The sequence below is a fragment of the Streptopelia decaocto genome, assembly GCF_964273445.1.
Source record: "Streptopelia decaocto genome assembly, chromosome: 1".
Classification (NCBI taxonomy): domain Eukaryota; kingdom Metazoa; phylum Chordata; class Aves; order Columbiformes; family Columbidae; genus Streptopelia; species Streptopelia decaocto.
Genome location: NC_138663.1, coordinates 139,757,869 through 139,784,398, shown reverse-complemented (window position 1 = coordinate 139,784,398; position 26,530 = coordinate 139,757,869). Strand labels below are relative to the sequence as shown.

Genomic DNA, 26,530 nt, shown 5'->3' with positions numbered 1-26,530 from the left:
TTCTGTCTTAAAGAACTAAACTTACTCTAAAATTGTTGACTCACTCCTCATGCCTTACTGACCCTATTTTTTTTTTTTTCTTTACTGAATTGAACCTGGTGAACTCAATTGCTCTGACTTCTGAGATGAATCCAAAGAACCCCTTTGCCTCCAATCACTTCCTTTCTTGCCACCATCACTATTCAGGTATCATATAGCGTGGGTCTTAGACCATACTGGGGTGAGCTTGACAGCCAGGCTCCTTGCCTCAGTGATATTTTTTCACTGTTGACTGCAAGCTTTATGCTTTTTCCATACCATTTATTCACATATATTACACAATCTGCCAATAAACAGTCAAATGCTCGAAACACAGATTCCATTTCAGACCTATTGGTCAAATTCATTAAGAGAACTGATGAATTTCTATGAAGGGAAATAATAATAACCTGGAGATAGTACTACTGAATTTGATTTTTTCCTGTGTAACAGTAGCAGTGCCATTTCCTGGAATTGTGTCATTTAATTTACTAGCTAAATTCAGATGAATAAATTTAGCTATCTCCCAGTCTTTAGCTCATGTCACTCTGACGATTCCTGTAATCCTTACTTGAACAATTATACAATTCAAACTAATGGGTCTTTCAACAGAATGGAATCCATGGTTTTTATCCTAGCAAATGATCCACATTTTAAGTGGGCATATCTGAGACAAAAGGCTTTGTTTCCTACAGCCTTCTACTGATTAAATGCTGAGTGCTTCAAAGACTTTGTCCCGCTCTGTTAACTAATGTTTACTCTAAAAGAAGCAGCCATGAAAAGGCAGCCAAACATTAAAAATATTTAACACCTTGTTTTATCCATTAAAAATTGTAACAGTAACTAAATAATGCTGAAGGACAAGGATAAAGAAATGCCAAACTAAAACCAAGTGGAACCTTGAAAAGGAAATTATTTTCCTTTCCCTTCATTTCTGATCTAAAGACATTCCAAAATTTGGCCTGCAGAGAGATGCCAGCTTAGAGTACACCAGAAGCATACTTTCATGTGGCATTTAGCCTCCAAAAGAACAACTCAGACTTCCACTGTAACTGTTCAGTTTACAATGCATTCATTAGATGTGGTTGGGATTTTGAGTTTCCTTCAGAAGAGTTCTTTTAGGTCCCTTTATCTTATATTTCTTTCTTTTCAGCAAAGCTGCTGCAAGGTACAGCCAACTAGTTTCCATGGCAACTGCTATGCAGCCATATACTACTGGGCCTACTAAATTAAAATAGGCAGAGGGGTACTAAATTAGCAATTTTTGTTGATTTACTGAAGACTGGTATCAGTAAGACCACAAAAGATGCAGACACCTGAAAAAGTTCAGCAAAATAATTCCACAATCATAAATATATTGCAGATGAATGGGGCCTTCAAACTGCATTTCAAAAATAATGAAATGTAAAAAGAACAACAAACTTAAGCTGAAACACGTACTTATGCTTCTAATAAAAAAATGCATGCTAATAGATGCTCTTTTCTACACTTTTGGTTTAACAGCTGGCACAGTTGTCATGACAGTACACAGAAACAAAGAGAAACTTCCACCCTTACATATGAAGACATCTAGCTATTTAACCAGAACTACAAAGACTTTTCTGACTAAAATTCTCCTTCATCAGAAAAGATCAGTTTCATCCAAACACCTTCTGACTATGCACCATCTTCATCAAGTCTGCCAGCAGAAAAAGTGTATAATTTCTTGTCAAAACCAGAGGCACATGGAGAGGATCCAGCAGCCCAGGCACGGTACAGATAAGCGAGATGAGTGCTTGACCAGGTTAAAACCACCCATGCTTTGCAGCTACGCTATGCAGCCTAACAACCAGCCAGAAGAAAAGGCTGACCAGCTCTGCCCTCACCACCAGGAAATAATCTCTACATATATTTTCTAGTATACAGTACTTGGCAGCTTATGGTCTACAGCTAAGATACCACAGCGCAATACCAATCAGCCATTGTATAGCAGCATATCTACCCCACAACAACACACACAAATAATCGCCTCAATTCTGTAGAAATGCTGGTAATACCTATCACCCAATCTCAGGGCTTTTTCTTAACCCTAAGGAATGACATACTGCAAACAAAGCAAGCGAGAAGCTAACTCCTCAATGCCAGGTCCATTGTATTACTTGTCAAAACATAAAGCAATGCAAAGTGGCCTGCTTTCATAATTATTCATTCTGAACAATGACAGCAGAGGAAAGCAGGCTGCAGGCAAAGGACTGGTAAGGACCGTAGAGGAGAACAGGTAAGAGAAACACAGGAGGGCACAAAAGGATTTAATTGTTTCATGCCTTTCTTGTTACGACCAACATTGGTAGGCTATAGGTAGATTATGCAGACTATGCAATTAACTCAATGTTTGTGATGTACAGAAGACATTAAAAATGACCAGGCATGCTCTCCTGATCAAAGGGCCCATTGTGGCAGAGATAAATGAGATTTCTGTTCCCAGACAGTTTATTTTTCCATGCTTAAAAGGATCCACGAAAAATATCTAAACTAGTTCTGAAGTCAGGTGGGGGAAAAAAAATGAGGAATTCCTGATGCAGCTGTTATCAGGTAACAGAAAAACACATTTCAGTCAAACAACACAGTCAAAAACTTACTTGAGCAGCTGAAGCAACTGAATCTGGGCCATGAGCTGCATTTCTTAGGCCATCATGTCCATAGTTCGCTCTAATGCTGCCTGGTGCATCAGTCTTAGCCACTGCAGAGTTTGCTGGCCCCAACAATGTTTTCCATTTACAAATTGCATCATCTCCTAAGATTTCCATAGCAACAATGGGACCACTTGTTATAAACTCCAGAAGCTCACTGCAAAATGGAAACAGCACATGGTGATCCAATTTACAAATTAAAACCAACAAAAACATATGATCTAGTGGAGATGCTCAGAACCCAAATGGGCAAGGCTTTGATCAACCTGACCTATCTTTGAAGTTGGCTCTGCTTTGAGGAAGAGGTTGGGCTAGGTCATGTGCACACATTTCCTTATTATGGTTGTAGAAAAAGAAACAGATAATACAAACTCACTCAAGCTACTATGTAGTATGTTAGATTCCAAATGAATTTTTTTAAAGATCAGTACTGGCTACAGTGAAAGAGACCCTGCCAATCATTCATCTGACAGGAACAATTCCTAAGCATGTCTGTTCTGCACAGTGGGATTTCAGGATCTTCACGCATGCCCTGTGTGTGTTCCGCACTGACACAACTTCAGCACAACCCAGACAAAATCCAAATTAGAGAGAGAAGGGAGAAGCAATATTGGAAAGTTTGTAGGGGAGAGGAGACTTAATCACAAAGTAAGTTATCACATTCTGGCATAAGTAGAAGTCAACTGATTTTAATGAGATGAATCCAAGTAAGGAGAAAACATTATCAGGAGCAACCTGCCTCTTGTCCTGACCACCTCACTCAAACTGTAATTCTATTATGTATCTTCACAAAACATACATACCAACAAGCCTGACTTTTCATTGTGTAATCAGGAAAGAACAACAAAGGAGAAAGTTGACTCAACACTTTTTGTACTACTTCCTTAAAAAAAGAGCTTTACACAATTGTAACTGTGAATGTGTGTACTTCTCCAGTCATCTTCTTCCTAATGATCATTTATGCAGAGAAGAAGAAAGAAGAAAAAGAGAAATCCTACTAGTTCTTTGCTAAAAGAATGATATTAGAACTATGAAAAGTTACATAAACATAAAGAAACTACACAGGGAAAAGTTACTGGAACTCAGATTCTGTTGGTCAGAAACTGCTTATTTAGGAAACAGTTGAATGGCTTAGACATTCATACCCAAGGAAAAAAACAATTTCTACAACACTGCTTCCTATGCAGGGTAATGCTGAATATTAAATAATTTTTAAAATTAAACTATTTATATTAAAACCATTATTTTCCAAACAATTGCTATTTTTCCCTACTATTCACTAGACTTACACTGACCAGTGAACTTGCAAGTTAAATCCAAATTTAAAGACAAGTAATACAATGCTAAATATAAACAAGTCAGGGATTTTACATTTTACTGCCTTAAAGGTTCTTGTTCTACTAGATTTGCAAAGCTTTATAACTATTTGTTTCTAATTTAGAGAAAAAATCCTACATGGAAGGTGTAGCCAATAGGACTGTAGGATGTGAGACAGGCACATCACGGTGGACAAAGGCTACAGTTCCTCAGATAATTACCATTAGTGTAGATAGACATCTGTGAAATAACACTGCAGGTAAAATTCTTTCTTATTTATCAAGATATTCAAGCAGGCTTATTCAGCAAAGACAAGACAATTCTAGATCTTCCTCTGATCTCCAAAGTGATCAGAGTAGCCTGGGGCCATGAAGGGCTTGAGTTTGGACCCACAATAAATCAGTTGCTGTTGCAGAAGAGCAGCTGGCAGATCCTAACACTCAAGCACTTCATAATAATACTGAAAACAGGTCTTTTGACCAAGTCAGTGCAAACCCAGGTTCCAACCTGTCTGAAAAACACAAGGCAGAGCTGCACCCTCTTCCTAAAAGAGGCAGACCACCAAATCCAGAGGAAAGAAAAGAAAGCTGTTAGTTGGCACTTTCAGGCAAAGTAGAAAAGACACAATTTCCGGATCATAAGCGTCAATCTGGTCAGTTATGGAAAGACTAAGGTTTTTCATACCAGGTGGAGCAGTCTAGCACTACAGAAGTTTGACATTTTGTCCAAGAGCAGCAGTACAGTAAACAACTGCTCCATGCACTATCCTTTCAGTTACTTATGATTTGTGGTACTTGCTACCAAATGAATTCTTGCAGCTAAATTTTCCCCCATTACTTGCAAGCTCCATCCTGCTCCTGAAGATGCTCCTTCCCTTGGCTTTGAAGTTTTGCCTTGCTAGGAACATTTTCACTTCTGAGAGACCAAAGACATTCCCCTGATATCACCAGGTTGTAAAGAGTGTGAGTTAAAACCCTGCATAGCTGAAATAAGGATCTATCCCTGGAGGAAGATGAACAAGGTTCATACTTTGCAAATGGCTGACTTTCAATGGTCCTGCAGTACCCAATACAGTAAAAGAATCCTGTGCATTCAACAAATAAGCTTAATACATGTCAAGCTGAAATTGATATACCTACTTATAATAAGGTTTTGATTGATGGTCTACGTAGAAATCAACTGCTTCTTTTCTGGAAGAGTAAAAGGATACAAATATACATATGTAGATACATACATACACACACACACACACACACATATATATATATATATATATATATATATAAAACTTCCTGAAAATCACAAACTATCATTCATCAATATGTTTCTACAGGTAATGTCTTCACAAGCTGGACAGCTTCTGGGGTATTCATGTCCAATAACAGAAACTACATTTAACTTTCTGTCATTTTTGTTGTGGCTACAGGTGTAGATTGTAGCTGGTTCTGCCTTGTGCTCCTGCTCTGGGAAGTAATTACTGAAACCTGTAGCATGGATTTTCAGGGTCACTGATGGTCCCCACATTCTCAGGTTGAAACATAAATGCAGCAGTCACCTTCTTGCCAAGCCAAACCGCTATGCTGTTTCCATCCTTCATCTCAGTTTGTGTATGTTGGTTAATGAAGTTTGGTTTTAAAAAATAAATAAACAATTTATCTGCTTCACTGGAACCTATTTCCTTATCAAGGGTAGTGTTTGCTTCCACTGGTGCACAACAGAGTATTGCATAACCTGGTTTCTATTCAGTATCCTCAAATGTTACAAGTCACCATAGACAGCACAATGCCCTTCAGATTAAAACCTGCTTTCTCCCACACTTTCCCACTTGAAAACTCGATTTGGTCTTGCACTTCCCCTCAGGGAACAGAGCAGTTACTACCCGCTGCTTTCTCCCAAAGCAATGCGGTTTCTGTAATGAGGAGGTCTCCTTACATTGCCAGGCAAATAAGAGCCACTAGGCATACAAAGTATGTCTGTACCACAGCTGTTACTTAGCCTTTTCTCAGGTACCAGCAGCAAAAAGACACCTTTTTCTGGCAGGGGGTGTCTCTCTCCAAGCTCTGCATTGCCACAGCCATGCTGTTAGCAGCACTGGGCTCGGCTACACAGCTACACAAGTTTCATGGACCATGCTACAGACCCACCATCCAGTCACTGGTGGGCTTTTCACCTCACCAACCGCTGCATACCACCTAGCCAACCTATCTTCTTTCCTGCTTTTTTTCTCCAGCTGCTTCTCATGTATGACTCTTGCTTACTGCAGTGCTTTCTATGCATGGCAACAGCTAGAAAAACCCATAGGCATTTTCAAGTCCAGCCCTGTTATTTTGCAGCTTCAAAATTTCACTTCAAAAGTGCAGGCTTGGTCTTGGCATGCTCCAAACCCTGGTGTGTACCACTTTCTGAAGGTGGAATTTGTGGAGAAGGATAAGCTCTTCAGGAGGACTGACAGGTGAAAGCAAGCAATATTGCTCATCCCTAGTCTGGGCACAAAGTTCATAATCAAAGTAGAGCTGCAGGAAGACTAAAAGATTCACACTTGGAAAACTGTTTTTATATGCAGTCTTCTGATTTTTTCTGATCTCCACGATTTTGCTCACTTTTTGCAGCCCTCTTTACTGAAAGAAATTACCTGCATGTTTTTCAAATAACAGATTCCAAGTCTGAACAAAGGCACAGTTCTGTCATCTGTAATAGAACTTTTCACATCTCTCTCCCATTTGCAGTCCAGACTTAAGACCAATATTGCCAGAGAAAAGAAATAACCTCAAGAAGAGCCTAAGAATTTAATTTTCCTAACCTTGACAAATATGTGAATAGTCACAGCTTTCTGCAAAATGACCACCTGCTCACTGGAACTGAGTAATTCCTGGTTTGTTGCTTTCAATTCAGTGTAAGCATGAGCCATTCAAAGTTCAAAAGATTATCATTAAGCATACAGCTAATATGTTTTCCTTCCATTTCATAACTAAGGCAGAAACACGATTTTAAAATGATGCTACTCACAGCAAGCTCATAGTACCTTCAAACCTACACTCTGCAAATTGCCTACAGTTTTTGCTTACAATTCACTATTTCACCAGAAAATCCTCTTCTTAACTAATTCACCAAATAATTTTGGAAAGCAAATACAAAAAAGGTATGCAAACAGGTTAAGTTTGATCATTTTGGAACATGAAGAAATATTTGAGGGATATATTTCTAAAACAAATTGAGCTCTGCTACTCAGTTAAGAATTCCTATTGCAATGAATATAAAACTGCAGTTGTGCTGTATAACTAAGTTCCTTTTTCATTTCATCTCTCTCATTAGTTCTCTGCTTTTAAAGAATGAAAAACAGTGTTCACCTGGGAATAACAGACTGAACTGACATATGATCAAACGAAAATACTAGAGAGCTGACCTACCAAAGCAGGTGCCCTTACTTTCATATCATGGCTACTATTTTTACAGAAGACAGGAATCTACTTAACAGTGATTGTGAGACAAACGCCAGTAATAATCCCTTTAAAGAAAGCAGTAGATGATGGTGCTGGTTTGAATGAGCATGCCTGCAGAGATCTAACGGCAGAAGACTTTGGCAAAACCACAGTTCTATAGTTTTAAAATGGCACAGTCCCAAGAAACAGAGCATATAGTATGCAGAGAAACCAGAAATACTCAAGACATTATTGTACACACATCCAGTATCGCAGCCCAATTTTGTACTTATTAATAATTATTTTCAATTATACAAGACAAGCAAGAATTTTGATACTAATAGGCGATAAAAGTTCAAGTCTCAAAATTTCTTGCCTTCAGTGTAAGTCAACTCTAAAACATGCAACTTGGCTCAACAGTTCTTCAAAATCTCAGACACTGAAACAAAGAACCAACCCAACTAACACCTCAGGATCAAATCTCTCAGACTGCAGGAGAGCAAGCCAAAAAAAAAAAAAAGCTGTCTTGAAAGACATTGTGAATTGTAAATCAGCATTAGAAACCTGATTGAACTCACAATCTGGAGTCATTTGAGGAAGGATTTGGGACCAGTATCATCAAACATTGCAGCAGTTAAATGCAGAGACAAGAGGAAGAAGTCACATAGTTGTTTTATCAGTATTACAGAAAGCCAAAAAGGTTTTGAAGTAGGGCAAAATTGTTCCTGACCTCACACAGAAACCATAGGAACACACAAAAATGGTACTAGGTAAGACAGCTTTTCTTTTCAAATACACATTGTATATGAACAAGTTTGGCAAAGCAGCAACAGAGAAATAGTGCAGTAACTTTGGGAAGTCTTCCAGGGTAAATTAATTATGTTTTCTTTCGTCTGCAGCATGCCCATTTTTAAAATCTTGTGGTTCAATGAGATAAGTGGAGAACAGCAAAGGCTGAGGTGGATTAGGAAGATGCACGAGTAAAACCTGTCCAACCCTGCAACATCATCTTCAGATCACTTGCTTTGCCTGTGACTCGCAGTCATTAAAAAGCAAACAATTTTTGGTTCTGAGAGCACAAATTAAGATAACGGGTTTATTGAGAGCAAAACCCCCAATTACTTTAAGGACAACGCTGTTATAATCAGCAATATGGTTTTTACCAGAAAGCCATGAGGTGAGGACATTCGGACATGTCAGTAGTAAACACTGCTGAATTGCTAAAGCTATGGTAGTCACCCTGGATTCATACAGAAACATGACACATTTAATTATCCATAATCATTTGCACAGAACTTTAAAATACTTAGCTTAATTTTCTACGTGCTTTCAGAAACCTACATTATTATGAAACAGATAAGTCTTCCCTCTATTACTCACTGGAATGGATTTGATGTGTCTAACACCACAGGACAGCTTCAGAGAACATTCTTAACTGCAAAAATACTCAGATACAGTAGAGCTAACCTTAAAAATTCCTTACCTTGAAAGCACCATCATTTTGGCCTTAGTTATTGTAAATCCTGCATTAATAATGATATCAATTAATTCTCCAATCTTGGGCACTGCATCAGGTTTAATCAAAGCCAGTGTTCTGTGGGAGAAAAAAAGAAAAAAAGTAGAGAGATGCAGTCAACACTACTTTCCTTAGAGCATTTGGTGTGCATGTTGAATTTATATTTGGACAAAAATCCATCACATCAAAGACAGTAATTCTGCCACAGCCAAACATCATCGTTCCAGTGTCTCATCAATTTCCACACTGCTCTTGAACGCCTGCACAAGACATTCTGATTAAAAAAAAGAGTTCTGCACATTACAATTTCCTCAGCTTTCTAACCCAAGTCAGCTCCTAGCGGTCCCCCAGCAGTTATTATTTACTGACTCCTCCCTTCACTCTCAGAGCAAACAATTTGACCAAACAATTTGTCTTAGTTAGCTAGTGTATATCTATAGCTCCTCACAGCTCTGGGTTACAACACAACTGATTTGTTAATGTCTCCCTCTGCTTGCTCAGCTCTCTTTTTTCCTAATGTTAGCCATTATATTCATAAAAATGAAGCTGTTAAAATTTAAAAATACTACTTAAACACGTGCCTCTTCCATAAAAAAAAAAAAAAGATAAATGATTGTTTTGTTATTACTTTTAAAATACTTGGAAGCTTCAGTGAGAAGAAGGTCCTATTATGCTTGGTACAGTACAAACACTTCATTGTATACAATTTGCATGCCAAATAGCTGACAGTATTAATAGACACAATAAAAGGTTGGCAGACGAGGTATTACGTCTCTTATACCAACTGACAGCTATATTCTAAGGAAGACCAATCCACAACTCTCTACACTCTCCCCCATATCTTTGTTTCCAAGTACATCCTGTCTTCTCAATAATTATCTTTTTATACTGTACATCCCCAAGGCTAGGACTGTTTTATTAGTGCACTTTGCACAGCAGCAAGTACACCATCAGCACTAAACATATTATTAATCAAAAACAACAAGCACAAAAAAAAAAGGTCTGTAAAATGGCATTTTCTATTTGCATTCATCTTGCAGTGAGTCAGCTTCAAATGCGCTCAGCTTACAAATCAACAGACTTATTCAACCCTGTATCTGAAAAACTCTACGTCTGACAATCCTAAAGAGCTCTTTCCATCTTTTCCACTGTTTCCAATAATGAAGGCTACCTAAGATAGATTTCTTTTTTTTAATTGCAGTACTTCCTTAAACGAAAGGCATATAATGGCAAATTTCTTATTTTACATACCAGCATAACATGGAAAGCAGCCTTTAGGTTAGCAGCAATATATTATAGCCTTGGAAAATATGTTAAGGTTACAGGAGACGGATGAAGTTCCACTTGAGGATGAACCTCAAGTGACCTCAGACTGACAGATGCTTTGGGAACAGACTATCTATTTCACAGCAAATCTAAAGGAAGGTAGGTGTTAGGACCAGGAAACGTAAAGATTTGAATGTATGTGACATTTCATCTGAAAGTAACGGAGAGATATAAATGACCTTCCGAGCTCAGAAACAGAGATCTCCTCAAGCATTAGGAAGCTCATACACGCACCAGCTATATGACACAAAAAGACTGACGGACTAAGGGTGTAGCTAGAAACCGCATCAAAGTAGTTAACCAAGCCTATGCTTCAGCCCATTGCAGTGCAAACTAAAGTAGGTTTAGCCCTGTCTTCAGATCAGCAAAGACTGACCCTCTGGCAAATACTCAACCTGGTTTGCCGGCATAGTCCATGCAGCGTACGGCCTGTAGCCTGTTCCCCTCTTCCTCGAGGATTTCATAGCTCCACTTCATTTTGTGATATGATTTATCGCGACAGGGTATGCCACATGCATTGTGGTACATGAGGGGGAGCAGCTGCATGCTTGACCGATGACACGTACCCACCTGGTCACACCACGTGCGACCTGCATAAGAGGTTCTCAGCTCTGTCATTTACCGTGAACACTAAGGATCGAATCACTGGAACAAGATCCCCAGTACCATTTGCGTTTTCTTGAGGAATACTTTTTGAATTTATGTTATTACACAGACTATTTGAGACAGGCTGCTAATGCTAGAAAGAAACTGCCCCTTATTTTGGTAATTTCAAGCTTTCTAGTAAAACTGTTATTCCTAGCAATATGTAATGAAATATTGCATTATGAAGCAATTTACCTAGAAGAAATTAATACAAACTGCAATAAGCAACTGTTACAATATCTTTTCTCTAACAGTGATATATAAACTTTAACATTTCAGAGTGAGCTTCTCAGAAGTATGCAGGATAAGAAAAGTACAATTCAGGATGCTGAAGACTGTTTCTCACATTGGATTTTGATTCATGTGCCCTATTTTTAGTTTTAATCAGGAATATGTTTCTTGTGGTTTGACATGATGCAGTCTGTAAAGTACATCTTGAAACAGTTTTATGTCTAGGAACAAAGGAGAAAGAATGAAAATTAAGCTAATTTGCTTATATTTTCAGAGAGACTGTACGACAGTACTCCAGTGAGTACTGAAACAACAGAAGATGGGAACTGATCAAAGGAACGGTGCACAAAGCATGCTGTGGCTATGCTTGTGAGATCTACTTATGTCTAATAATAGGACTGTTGCGTGTACAGTAGCTTGTGTCTTGTCAGGGAAGAAACGCTGATTATGTCGATAACTAGAAGCATAAAAATAACATATCCCAATTAAAAAAGAATTCAAATATTTCTGGTTGAGACCCAAGCTTTATAACACTATTTTCAAAGTCAGTGATATTAACTGACTCTAAGCATAATCTACTCAGACTGGACACACTACCCACACAAATGTCTACTTCAAGCTACAACCACCCAGGATCACAAGCAAAAGACTACAGAAACAGAAATCCCTGTCCCAAGCCAGTGATCTCTTATGTCATACACTCTAAGTAAGCACATGCTTACTTACCCATTTTAGTTACTGTTTGTGACCATTTCCTTATGATGCACTGGGAGGGGCGTTAGAAAAAACACTGAAATATGGCTCTATTTAAAAACTGGTCCTAGACGTAGGAAAAGTAGGGGTAGAAACTCCATAGAACTGTCTTGATAATTTTAGGCTAATTATAGAAAGGGCCTGTGCAAACCTAGCCTCTTTTTACAGAGCTATTTCATACCTCATGTACCTAGAGTCATATTGACTTGGTTGACTGACAAAAACAAAGGTCCCTAAATCAAAACATTTAAGAATTTTACATGCACTCCTCAGTCTCCCTCAAAGGTCTTTGCTGAGTCTGTCTGCATACATATTCAGTGATAAAAGAACATATTTCCAATGTTGAACTAAACTGCTGATAGTCCTGTACAGCACAAAGGGAAGAAAAAGATGGCGAAACATTCTGCCTCATACATCATCCTTAAAGTTATTAATAGAATTCCAGCTACAAGTTATTTTAGGAATTACCACATATTGCAGAAATCTTACTATACATGTTTAACTAATAACTGCTGTAAAACCTCCTAGAAACAGGCTAGAAAAGACAAACACTTCATATGCAACTGTTTCGACCAAGGACTCTTTTAATATGACTCTGTTTACCCAGTGAAAGTTTCTGTGAAGAAGCTGGATTTTGAGAATCCCTTGCTTGTTTAAGACACCTTTTGCTATGTTCCTTTGGGCTATTCTGAATATGTAACACCACTTGCATATCTATGTTATCTTTCAGACAACATTCCTGAAATGTTTTCCAAACAGCTGACATGTCATAAATTCCCTCCCTTCCTTTTGTAGAGCAGCACAAAAATGCACTCCCTCCCAGGACCACTTCATTGACACAACTATGGTGTTGCTGTATAGACAGCAACTTCCCTTACAACAAGAAGAAAATGTCATTTTATCACAAGATGCCTTTTCTTGGTATAACTGCATCAACACCAGGGCTTATGCTAGTTTAGGCAGAGCCGGAAATACAGTTATAAAAATGATATTGATATAAAAGACAATAAACAAGACAGATGTAATCTACCCAAGGCTCCACTGAGGAACAGAGAGAGTAGCAACATATACAGAAGCCGTCCTCTGGTGGTCTCCACCTCCTTTACTGCTCTTCCACCATTCCAAATCGCAGCTTGGAGTTAAGGTATCAGGAGAACTCCTTCTGGAAAGATACTGTAGCAGTCATTTCCAAGGTGATGTTTTTGTGAGATTAAGACAAAGATATGTGTTGAAACTTGCAGCTCTTCCTGTATGTCTGGTTATGTACAGCTCTCCAAAAAGAGTTCAAAATAAGCCCAGTTAGGCAGAAGGAGCAAGAAAGTAGGGAAACAGGGCTCACTGGAACATCGTACCTAAGAAAATATTCTGTGTTCTTTTCAAAAAAAAGATGGAGCAAATTAACAAAATGTATTGATTTAAAAATTGTGAGATGATCTGCACTGCAGTTAAACCAGATTTAAAGTCCTTGTAAAATAATCTTATTGTGATTTTATTAAGTGTCTCCTGATATTTTTGTTCTTGGATGGGCTCTGAAGGTCTTTTCCAAAGCAAGTCTTTCAACCAAAAAGAGATGTTGAGTCTTCATCCATTATAAATTAAATTTGTCTTAAGCCTATAGGTTTCGTTGACATTCTGTCCTGGTTTTGTTAGAAAACAAGTTTCTCTTTTAGTGATTTTGCCTGTCAGCTAAAGCCTTCATATTAGCTGCATTTTCCTGGAGAACCAAACACATGTTTTGGTAAACATAGCAATGGAATGCAAACTTATTGATAAGCATGGATGGACATCTCGCGAGAGGGGCGACGAGAAACAAGTGACCAAGAAACTGACCAACTGTGTATAACATTCCATTCACGTGAATACTTCATATAAAAGTGGGAGATCACGAAGATCTCGTCCCTTTTCCCTTCTGCTTATGGCCGACATTAGGAGAGGTCCTTGCTAGGCATCCCTGCGAACTGAGGCCTAGTGAGAGACTGAATCCAGCTCCGGTTGGCTGCAGAGTCCAATCCAGGACTTTGGTTGCCGGCTCTGCAGCTGCTGAGACTTTCAAGATTGGTTTTGTATATTTTGTATTCTTTTCTCTATTCTTATTAGTAGCATTAGTAAAACTGTTAATTTTTCCAACTCTCTTCTCTCTGTCCTTCTTTCCCTCCCGATCCCCTGTCCTGAGTGGGAAAAGGGGAGAGGGAGGGGCACAAGGGGGAAGTGGGGGGGAGAGGAGGTTAACAATACATCTGCCAGGGTTTTATTGTCACCCCGCAATCTTAACCCTCGACACATTCTCACTCCATATGTCCTGTCCTCATGCATACAGAGTTTAGGAGGTGCTGAAAAAAATATCAGAAAAAAAAGTCTTTCCTAGTGGGAAAAACAATGGAGAAGGAGAATGGGTCTCTCTCACTTCTGTTTCTGCTGATTTTAGTTACTTTTCAGTAGGTCTGACTGGTAAGGCACTAGGCTTCTGCACAGATCCCAGAGACGTGATAGTTTTGCAGGATCCAGGCCTTTCGAGTCTATCACACATCAGGGTTACCATAAAAATTCTGCCTCAAGAGAATCCACAAATCACAAGATCTCTACTGCTGCCTGCCCCAGGGAAGTAATAATGCTGAACAAGACCCCATATCTTCCTGCCATTCACAACAGGTCTCCCTCCAACCCTGATGGAGTAGCAGTATTAAACACCAGCCAGGCAGGCTGGCAGCAGAGTCTTGTGGCTTTTTATTTTTAAATTGGTTGGAAACAAGTGCTGAGGTACGAACAGGCTGACTCCTGTTCTCACCTCCGCCGTCAGAGTGGTTCCAAAGAACGTTTATCGATATGGTGATAGGCGCTTTATATATATAAATATAAATATATATATATAAAAAGAGGCAGTTGACACCATTGAGAAGATGGCCTTGAAGATTTATCAGGTAGCTGTGACAATCATGGGTTTGCCCATAAGCAGGGCCCACTTCTCTCCAGCTATCAGTGTGCCAGACTACTTCAAACTGTGTGCAAACTTGTAGCTCTCTCTTCCTCTCCCCACAGTACAGAAAACTTTTTTCCAGCAAAGAACAACTACTTTGAAACCCCAACCACAAAGGAGGATTTAAAAAAAAAAACATGCTTTCTTACCTTTCTTTGCGGCTCCCCAGCTTGCGGGCTGTATATTGATCCCCATAGTCCACTAAGGTCAGATGACGGGAAAAAACAGTAATTTTGTTGCCCACAAATAAATCCTCAAGGTGTAAGCTCTCATACTTGGTACGCTTCAGAAAGGTGCGATGGTTCTTCACATCATACTGCAGAGAAAACAAAATTAAAATCTACCATAGCAAGAGATTTAAACTGTGGGAAAACTCAACCTAATTTTTACTCAACCTTCAGAAATTTCCACAGTAATGTTGGATTGAATCTGATCACTAAATTGCTTTAATTCCTAACCCTTTGAACTTGCAGGTGTACCAGGAAAGCTTAGGAGACTAAACACCAGTTGCCAGTTTGTCACATTTAAACAGTCTCAGGCTGACAGCTATGTTTGCATTTTTTATTTTATCATTTGCTTGTGCTAATTTAAGCTGTGATAAATGGTTCAGGTGCCTAGTGGATACCTCTGCCCAGTCTCACTGAGCGTTGCCCCTAGCAGATCTGTGCTGTTTCACAGACCAGGAACGATCAAGATCCACACTGTGGCAGGTCTCCTCTTCAGGGCATCGTTCCAGTGACACTATGCTTTGTTGGACTGCATAAGACTCAGAATTAGGGACGGATGGATGACTGCAACATTAGGTTGAGAAGTTCTCACTGCCTAGAGCTGCAAGCTCAAAAGCCTGTCAAGACAATTCAGCCATGTATCATCACTCCAAGCAAGAACCAAGACATTAATGTGCAGTTTTCTGGCTGGGCTGGCAAAGTACAAAAGGCAACCTGATGAACATTTTCTTCACTGCTTGTAGCTATTATAGATGCCTTCAGTTTCCTGGGGAAGTCTAAATCCTATGAAAGGAAGAGCTTTCTCCTCCTCAGGGCAAACTTCCCCTTCTCCGTCTTGAATTACGGTACTGTCCTCTATTCCAATGATATATAAACTAGAACAGGATTAAAAGATCATTGTCACAAATTTTGGAGGGGAAAAAAAAAAAAAATAAGAGCAAAATTACATACTCTTCCATGTTCTGAAATGTAAGAATACAGTTCTCTACTGTTAGAAGGCTAGAAAAATTGTTTTTCCAGATAAGCCAAAACTTTGCAGATCAGATAATATCAATTACTTTGATACTTTTTTCTGCTGAGGTAGGATTATATGGAAGAATCCTTCCCTGCTGAAATGTCTTTAGCCTCTTAATACTTGCTCCTACTCAGTGTGTGGTAGGGAATTAAATGACAACATGCTGAAAAAAAAACACTTGAATTCAGCTACTTGTTTTATCCTGGACTTTGCCAGAAAGCCTGTTAACTGAGTTGACCGTACTCAAATTCTTAGTATCTTGACTAAAAATCTGAACATTTCCTTGATTATTTTACTAATACTTGCAAGAAGAGCCCAAGTAAAGGTGGGGGTGGGGTTGGGGGGGAGGGGGACACATCTACCTCTGTTAAAGAATTCTTTAGAGTGAAATTTTGGATCTGTCTAAAAGACCTTTTTACAAAGTGAATGATAAGCCAAACCAGAAGAAATTTAAGACTCTTTGGACTGTTCCCCTCCTGCTCAGGTACGTGGAGAAGTAAATGATCCAGAACAAAATAGTTCTCTGATAAGAATCGGTACTTTTTAAAGATTTTTTTACCTTCTCTTTTCAGGAAATCTCCTATAGAAAGATAAGTTGTCTAGACTATAAGAATTCCGTATAAGAGTTAAATACTATGGAAAATTAAGAGAATGGGGCATCTCTTTGTTAAGAGATCCAGTTTGATCATAAGAGCTGTTTGCTGTCCCTGGAAAATACCTATGCTGTCTTCTTCCAGCTGCAAAGCAAGTTGGAAACTTTTCTTATTATTCCCACTGTCGTTTTTCTTCAGAAGAACAACCAAGACATGAAGGACTGAGAAAGAAAATGAAAGCTGAGGACTTCACATAACACAAGCCTTCAACAGCTCTGCTCCACCCTCAGCTGAGGTGTGTAATAAAGGAGAGCAATTGTCAGGGAGGTGAGAAGGGGGATGAAACATCTCTCTCATAAGCAGGGAGAAGCTGGCTCATATCCATTACCCCCTCTTCCCCTCAGACACATTAGAGGTAAGAGCAGGCAGCTGCTATCTCCTCAGGAAGATACCAAAAGATGTAGAGGAATTAGACAGTAATAAGGAAAGAATCGCCAAATTCTGCAGCAATTAAAAATATAAATAAATAAACCAGAGGAGAATTCTGAATTTAATCTCTGTCCACAAACCCACTCCCAAAATTGATTTTGATAAATTCTGTACATTGAGGTGTTACATGCATTTTTTGCTTTTTCAACTCCTGCCCTGATCACTCACAGTCCATACACCTCATGACTGTGTACATACAATACTTAGTATTTTAACATAAGAGCACAATAGCAAAATGCAAAAGTCTATCAAGCCATCAGTATTTAATGCTAAATGCATTAAGAAGCTTAAGAACTCCTTGAAAGCTCTTGGGTTTGAGACGTCTAGGTGAAATGAACAACAATTTTGCCAGCCTACACACGGTTGTGTAGGAAGATTATTACAGCTCCTGACTGATTAGCTAAGCTGTCTCTGAGAAATAAAAAATAAAAATCTTCACATTTTGAAAACTGTCACACACAGACAGACAAAGAACTAACTTACAAAGCATAACATCATGATAGAGTTTGCTTAAAGAGACTATCAGTAAAGAGTGCAAGGTGCATCTCCTCACACAGGTGGGTACCATGGTTTCAGTGGGCTGTAGTTTGGATAAAAACAGGCAGATTCCGCTAGCTTTCTTATTTCTCTATTTGATATTTATAGCAGGAAAATGAAAATTTGACAATGAAATTACTAAGCATGGATGTCCAAATTTAGGCTACTCTCAGACCCTTAGGTCTTCATTAAATATCCAAAAAGACTAGTTCAAGCCATTCATTCATTCCTAAAAGGGAGCACAAAGCATTGGTTGGTTTATTAGGATTATCTTTACAGTACATATTACATTTTTATATGCATGCCTGCTACTGCAAATGCTTGTTTTAACCTGCTATGAATAAACAATGGGTATTAGTTCTATGAACCACAAGTCAGAAAGGTCTGTGCAAGCAACCACTGATGGAAGAATTTAGATCCCACTGTCTGAAATATCCATGCTTTCATTAAAACCAAATTAAGAGCAATTTACCATTTCCACTACTTTGATAAGAATCTTTTACATTTGCTTTTCAGAAACTTCTGGAATTCCAGCTGTAGCTTATTCCTCTGTTTGGAATCAGCTTCAATTTATGTTTCTCAAGCAGTATGTCAGTGGTCCTGAGTTTAAATTCTGAAACCCAAGTAGAGATTGTCAAAATCTATCTTTCCATGTCAAAGCAAGCTTTAAGGAAAAAAAAAAATCATAAATATGGAAGCTTCTCCACACGCTTCACTGTGAATTTGTACTTTTGCTTTTCTTTTAGTTTTAGAAACAGAATAAGATACATCTTAAATTACATTTTCCTCACCTGGAAAATTGATAGGCATAGGCAGTGGCTTGCCATTTTACAAGCTGTTTAATTGGATATTACACTGATGATGATATTTTTTTTTTTTTTTTTATTCTTACCATTTCAACTGATCCATCTTTTGGATAATACAGAAGTTCATAACGTCGAAAGAGTGAAGCATTTGGATCATACCATTCAGCAGCGAAAGCAAATCTGTCATCTTGACTCTGGAAAAGAAAAGAGGGGGAAAGGGCTATTACAGAAATCATACATGTATTATATATAAAAATATGCAAATAAAAAACTTCCTTGCACTTGTTATCAGAAAAGTTTAAAAAATCACTAGTAAATGCACTTGTACACTCTGCATATCATCATCTGCCTATCACAGCTGGTGACATGTTTTCACTTACTAACTATCATCTTTTAAGTATTATGGAAATAGCATGGTAGTTTTCCAGGTAGTCACAATACTCATTCTGATTTCATCAGTCTTGAAATGTGAATTGTTGCATAAGTTGTTGTTAGACTTCTTAAATTTGTGGAAGTATTTGATTTACTTTCATTTGTCAAAAATAACACATTTGCTCATAACTAAATTATAGAATCCTAACACGTTTTCTATACATCCTACAAGAAAAGACTTTCATCTTCCTGAGCAGTCATATCTGAACTCCTGTTAATGATGAGATAAACATATTCAAGTTAAGAACAACATTAGTTTGATTCACTACTTCCTGAAATTTACATAAAGAATAAATAGCCCAATGTCATTTACAGCTCATTTTCTGCCCCTAAGGAGTGTGCAAGCTAGACTGCAATGATTCTAAAACTGTAGCTACATGCATAGCTTCACTCCACTCCTCATCCTTCAGAGGATAATCCCCTGCAGGAAAGTAAGCACAAAGGCGATGCAATGCATGTGGACATGCAGTTCTAGCACCTCTTAGTGGTTCATGTTTATTAGCTATTGAAACTGCAATGCCAGGTATTTGGAAGCTGTCAGATGGAGCTCTAAATATTTATTTTCTACACCTCCTCTAAATCTGATTGCTACTCCTGAGGGTAAGCACCGTCTTGCCATAGGCTTCCACTCTTTAGAGGTATCTATCTGTACTCTTCTTATACATCTTAAACACTTAGGTACCATTGGGAGTTCAAGTTGAAGCCATGCAGGCCTTTTTAGTCTTTCAGATTTTACAAAGCAGCAGCATTTCAGTTGTTTCAAAGACTGCTCAATAGGCAACAGGATAGAAAGAGTTCCTCTGGGCTTCCATGGCTACTCTGGAACAGGAGCGGGAAAATAATCAAAATAATCATAATCATTTTTTCTAGTGAGTGCAAGCCTGTAGAGATACAGATATTAAAAAAAAAAAAATCTAAACCAAAACAAACCAACCAAAAAAACCCACCAAAACCACAAAACCAACAAACCCAACAACCAAAAAAACCCCCCACAAAAAACACAGCAAGCAAAAAAAAAAAATGATCTTGCTTTTGTTGTCAGCGCAGTTTTTCCTTCAGCATCTTCAGCTTAAAACTGACTTAGAACTAAGTGCTTTTGCAGGTTGAAGCCCTAACACAAGCAGCAGCAGGAAGGAGATAATGAAGAACAATTTCAGAATCTTACAATGTGATGAATACTTGTACCTATTCAGTTAAAAGCATCATGGTAAGTGCCCCACCCTCCTGTCAGCCTTTATGGTACCCCTGCACTGCAAAACAAATATGTGATTGTATCGCAGAAAGGGTTACACAGTGGGGGCAATGCAGCGCTCTGTGAAGGATGAAGAGCTTTTATTTCTAACTGCAGAAGTCTGTACAGCACTGAAAGCCTTATTTACATGAGCTACTTCTGTGCTGTCTCTACACTACACACTGCAGCCTTTGACAATGCTTAAACTGATGTTTCAGGTGCAGCATCCAGCATAAAAACTCCCTGGGGACTTAGCCTGGTTTCTGGCCCTTATTTAAACTAGATATGCTTTTGACTTTACTACTACTGCCATTGTTACGGAGATATACAAGCCAGAACAAACTCTTTCTTACATCAAAACTTGCACCTTAATTTTTCTATATAGGCATGTTGTTGCCAATAAGCAATAATAAGGATTGGCAGACAATAATAAATGTCTGATTTCAACCTGGTCTTACATACACTCAATACTGCTGCAAGACAAGACAAAACATTTGATCAATTAATTTGATCATCATCTTGTCAGGGAGGGTATACAGCACCAGTTCTCTACCAAAGAGGTTGTCTAAAAACAGTCCTGTTTCTACAGTACTACCTCCAGAAGTAGACTAGTGATAGATGAAATAAAAAAAGATGCACCATATCTAATCAATGCCTCCTCATAAAATGAAGGCATATATAGTTGCATTACTTCATGCTATTTATTTTACACTATAGCATCACTTTCAAATATATTTTCTAGGCAGCAGTTGCCAAAGAAGCAACTAATTTTCATCTAAGCAAAACTTCCAAAATTTCCAAATGCTTACTTGTCTTGAGAAAGCAATGTATTTATGTGAAAAAGTGAAGAAAACACCATTAGATTTTTCACTTAGTAATCAGTATCAGTCATCAGCACCTTTATGTTTACAGAAAGAAACTACATTGTGTGTCTTCTCTGGTGAGGAATTGGGTCTGCTTTTTTTTTTTTAACACAACCTTGGTTTTAAGATCCATTTGAAATTCATTTTATAAGTTCTTACAACATGTCTGAGCTATTCATGTTTGTTATTCAAGCAAGCTCTGCTGGCCACTGCTTCTTATTCAGCTGAATGGCAGAAATGACCACTCTGTATTATGTTCTTTCAATATCGTAAGCAAAGGCAAGGTAATAAATACTAGTTAGACTTGAAAAGCACTGCAGAGCTAACCCCCAGACACCCAGTAATGTTATCGGTAAGCAGGAAAATTTGAATCGACTATTATTTTGTATCTCGAAAATATGGAGTGCTAACAGCTTTCTAAAATGGTCAAAACAGTGTCTGTAAAGCTTCTCCTGGGCCATAGCTAGAATTTCCTCTGCTTTATGGACATAAAATGGTCACAGCAAATACTTCTAAATACAGAAAACAATACCAGAAGAAAACTTAAATTTTTATGGGAAGTACTGTAAAAATAATTGGAAACAGATTATGTTTGTGAACAGGTAGACTGTTTCAGAGGCACTCACTGCAAAGTGAAGAAATTAAATATTAAAAGCAAACCGAAGACCCTGAAAAACAGGTATAATGTAAAACACAGTAGGGCTGTGTTTTACTATTGCAGATTCATGCAAATAGTCTTAAAACAGAGAGAAGACAATCCTGAATACAATCATCATATGGAGTAATGTGAACATATTCTAGTGAGCCCTTGCCAGGCATCACTGTAAGACTACCACTCCAAGTAATCAAAAACACCAACCAATTTAAAAGCATGTTTTAAAAAATCAGTATTAAGCTCATTATACATATTTTTAAATGAGAAATGAGAGTCTTATTTACTTATTTAATGCAGGAGTAGGAATTTGAAGGCAAAAGCCAAACACAAAAACCTGTCCACTTCCCATCACATATTGTAAGGATTGCAACACAATTTTAAGTCTTCACATCCCAGAAATTATCTTTCCTGAGTATTTACTTTCAATCAACTTACTACTCAATCAACAGAACTGGTATGGTAAACAACTTTCTTACATACCCTTTCACTAGTGTGCCCTCGACTGCAATGTGGGGAGGAGTCTCAAAGATGAGAAAGTACTACAGGAGATAAGCTGTTTCTTCCTCGGCTTCTGTTCATCCTCCTAACAAAGGAAACTCAAGACAAAACAATTTTCCAGAGCAGTGATTAGAGATCACCAATACTCTGCCACGTGGTATCGTGTTCAACGCACCACACTGCTCTGGACCAGCACTGAGCCCTGAGAGAGGAAGATTTCACAGTGCTTGACCAGAGAGCCCTGGCACCTCATTCCTCCAGGAAATGGCTATAACATGTTAGTTACTAGTGAAATCATATCACTGCGAACAGCTCAAGTAATAACAAATCAAATGGATCTATAAATGAATTATAAATCAGAAAATTCTTGCTTTAAAGCTTTAGTTTCTATTCATTTCTGTACTGTACCCTCATTACAATCACACATAGCCTCTGCTGCCATGACTATACAATTAACCAGGCAATACCTAATGGGGGAGAAATAATTTTTCATAAGTTTTCACATCAGTGGAAAAATTACCACTGTTAAAAAACCCAGCAGTGACTGTGAACTTTATATTTACGGGCTGATAATTTCAGAGTAGCTGTCTTTAGGCTCAATTTTTACAGCCCCTTTCCATTGTAAAAACTAGGGTGACTGAAATCAGTGATGTCAAAAGTTCACCTACTGTGAATAAGGAAAGAATAATATTTTTCTTTTTTCCACCTTTTACAAGCTGCATGAAAAAACATTTGGATGCATGGGTAGGTTGTGCTGACTTACGCTTGTTTATATTAGTATGTGTGAATATGCTGTAGGATAGCTCTGTGCACATGAGAAACAGGTATGGAAGTACAGCTGAATTTAAAAATTATGTTTTGTACTTAGTTCTGAAAGTGATGGGGGAAGCAGTCATTCTTAGGTGGCATGGGACTAAGTTCTCAAAGTTAAATCCAAGCATTAATGAAAGAACTGTGCTCATGAAGAACTCTGCTGCAGAAGGAAATGGTTTGTCTAGAGCAGAGCTTCCCAGGAAGCACATAACGAGAAAGCAGAACCCTTAGCAAGCTGGACAGAAAACAATCTATTGTCCCATAAACCTTTTAGACTTTCAAATGGCTTCTGTTCTGTAGTAAAACAAAAGCAGATCTTCCAAAGGTTTTCATGAGAAGAAACAGTGGTAGAACAGCAACCCAGGGACTAAGGAACTTGCACAGGAAGGTGGAGAAATAACTTTAGCTCTTTGGTCTGAATCATGCAGAACATATATCTGGATTTGGCTTTCCCAGCTTCAAGATGCCCCCTGACTGCCACACTATTTTACTGCTCTCAGGTGAGTATTTCTGCCATCTGCCTGTACATTAGTAATTTCGTCCTAGAGTTTCTCTTACAATGGAGAACACAGGGAATCAGGAGCTGTAGATTTCTTTTTCTGCTGGTCATATGCATGCTCAGACTTACCATAGTCTAAGAGAAGGGCTGTTTATATGACTCTCCTCCCTATTATATAGACAACATATTTTTACTAAGATCCTGCCTTTTGCATTATTTTCTTTTTTCCATTATAAAGATAATTCTGTCCCTCACTAAGCTTAAAGTTAGTATTTTTCTGCCAATTTATCACTTCAGGCTTTTGGGCTGTAATCTCTGTGATCTGTAATGGACTAAGATCAACTACCTGTGCTTAAACTAGTTATCAGCCTGCAATGTATAATAACCCCTTTAGCTTGCTACTCAAGAAGACAGCACATTAAGCAGTATAAAAATGTTTCTTAAAACTAGAAAAGTCCTGAGGTATCTAGAAAGTGCATTTTTACATGTTATTAGCAGTCAAGTCTGTATAAGGCTTATACATGCTATCAGGAACTTCAACATGCATGATATATTTGACACAGTCTGTTGCCCATGTATTTACAAATCCAGGAGTCATGAAGAGTATAGCTGCATTTTAAGCGGGCAGCTTCGTGTCTGCTGCTTCTTTGGATTTTCTCACTGACTCAGTGACTCTGAAATCAGACCAGAGAGAAAAAGAACCAAAGGACCTGAACTGACTCCCAACAAGCAATAAAAAGACTGCACAAACCTCAGTAAAAGCTGTATCAGAACCAGAACTCTGTGCTGTCACAGGGAAAACCTGCCATCAAGCACTGGCCTTAAGAATCAAGCTGTTTCTATAAAAATTACTGTGAACAGAATGGACCAGCAGACAGGAACTACTCTCACACTGAATGGGTATTTCTCCTAATACACACACAGAGGAAATAAAAAAAAAACCAACACATCTTCTGGAAAGATGACCCTGAAACTTCCTATGATTCTGGCAATAACTTTAAGACAAACATTTCTTTCACAACCTGCCCCTCCCCAAGCACGCTGGTGGCAGTCTGAAAGATATTTTAAAGAGCAAGAACATTATTATAAAAAATTAGATAGTATCAAAGGACAAGGATATAAATTATTTTAAAAATTTCCAGGTGAAGATATCACGAGGCTGACTGACTCTAACATCAGGTAGTCTGCTTATGCATTAACATGTACTTACATTATGCTTTTAGAAAAAAAGTTTGCCGACGACTCTCTTTGGCAAAAAATAGAACTTGTTGAAATGGTCAATCAACAGATATTTTTCTCTTGTCTTTCCTCTTTGCAGGTTCTACAAAAAAAAGAACTATTGCCATACGCGTTGATGCATTCCTTAGACAGACATTTGCTTCACACTCTTCAGACAATGGGCTGAAATAGGGGGCCTGCCCAGCTGCCTTAGTCATGAACATTATTTTCAGAATTGGATGCAGAAGTTATTGTTGTAGATGTATGCTAAACCTCTAACAGCAAGTATCTAAGTTCTGTTGGGAGTCATTTGAAACAGTTCCTGAAAGCTCAGAAGTCACTGATCGCTCATCTTCCAGACCGATCACTTCAGATTTAACTTTGCTTCCTACTCCTGAGGAGGACTTCAGCACAAATTAAAAGAAAATCACTGATAACCCCTAGCCTGAGGAGCAACAGTCACCAATTTTAGTCATATCTATCTCCACCTTCCTCAAAGGCAACTACTCACAGTCTTATACTCCCCCAACAGGCCACAGATACAAGCACTGTCACAGTATCACCTGCTGTCTTAAGAGCCCCAGAAATACTATGATTGCTTTAAATATTTCATTTATTGTCCTATTTTAATATCTGGCTAGCTTTGCTTTATTTTCAGCTGAATGCTTTTAAGTGCATCTGTCTAGGGAACTGCAGACCCAGTAGTACACGTAGCTTTCCAAGCAGCACTGAGTGCTCATTAATTCAGAACACCAGACAAAAAAAACATAACTTCAATTAGCTATAAAGATACAACCACCAGCGGGTTAAGAGTGATCTTCTTTCATGTAAGGTCATCTTAAATGTGACAGTCTCCTGCAGATAAATCTATAAAGCTGAAAAAGGAAAATAAAAAGCATTTAAAACAATTGGAATCTCTACAAAAATGTTACATAAAAAGTCAAGACATCGAACGGGACATGTCAAGCCCTTCATGGACTTCTGTACAATCTCAGACAAGTCATCTTAACGTTTTTTTCATCCCTTTTTCCAGCTGTAAGAAAATCCTTATTCTGGGAGGGCTCACCACTCCAGGTACTAGTAAATAAGAGAGATATTATAAAAAATTATATTATAAAAGCTGTAAAGCAATTCCAGCTTATACAAACCAGAGAGCCAAAATTCCTCTTATACAATTTATGGCTGGACTGCTACAGTGAGATGCTTCTCAGAGAGCAAAGGAATGGTTAGCAAAATAGATGGTGTCACTTCATCTCAGTGCAAAGCACTTGTTTTTTCATCAAACACATCTGTCTTCATAGTTTGCAGGTACTGTGTGCCCTTCAGTCTGACTGAACAAGAAGGACAGTATGTTTAATTATAACAGGCAACAATCTCAAGCAAAGAAACTTCCAAACCACTATTCTCTGCCATTCTTTAGGACCTTACTGAATGACAAGTACTTCTGCAAGCATGAGAAATAATGAGTTCTGGTTCTCTATACTCGTGTTTCTCATCCCTGACTGATTTGACCACAGCCTCTCTTCAGCTCAGACACCGAATAAACGTTCATACCCACCTGGATTCTCTGATGCCTTACTAGGGTTGAGCTCACACTGAAGTCTTTCTTTAAAGATGCCTCAGATGGTTTCTTTCCCCTCCCCATTCTTGTGAAACCTCGAGGAACATTATTATCCCTTTGCCAAATCTGACTGAAATCTGCAAGTAAATTTCAAACTTCCCAGGGGGAAAACTTAGTGGTCAAATAAACACCAACACATTGTGATCACACAAACTTTGGTTTTCT

General features: G+C 38.3%; 1 protein-coding gene across 1 annotated transcript in view; it reads right to left on the bottom strand.

Annotated features, from left to right (window-relative positions):
* The window catches only part of NME7 (NME/NM23 family member 7), a 96,745-nt gene that overhangs the window by 59,285 nt on the left and 10,930 nt on the right, over positions 1-26,530 (bottom strand). Inside the window, exons 2-6 of the mRNA XM_082075934.1 lie at positions 18,622-18,729; positions 15,018-15,184; positions 8,907-9,017; positions 5,144-5,194; positions 2,637-2,844 (exon numbers count right to left, since the gene is read on the bottom strand). Coding sequence (XP_081932060.1) covers positions 2,637-2,844; positions 5,144-5,194; positions 8,907-9,017; positions 15,018-15,184; positions 18,622-18,729 — 645 coding nt within the window. The remainder of the gene's footprint in view (positions 1-2,636; positions 2,845-5,143; positions 5,195-8,906; positions 9,018-15,017; positions 15,185-18,621; positions 18,730-26,530) is intronic.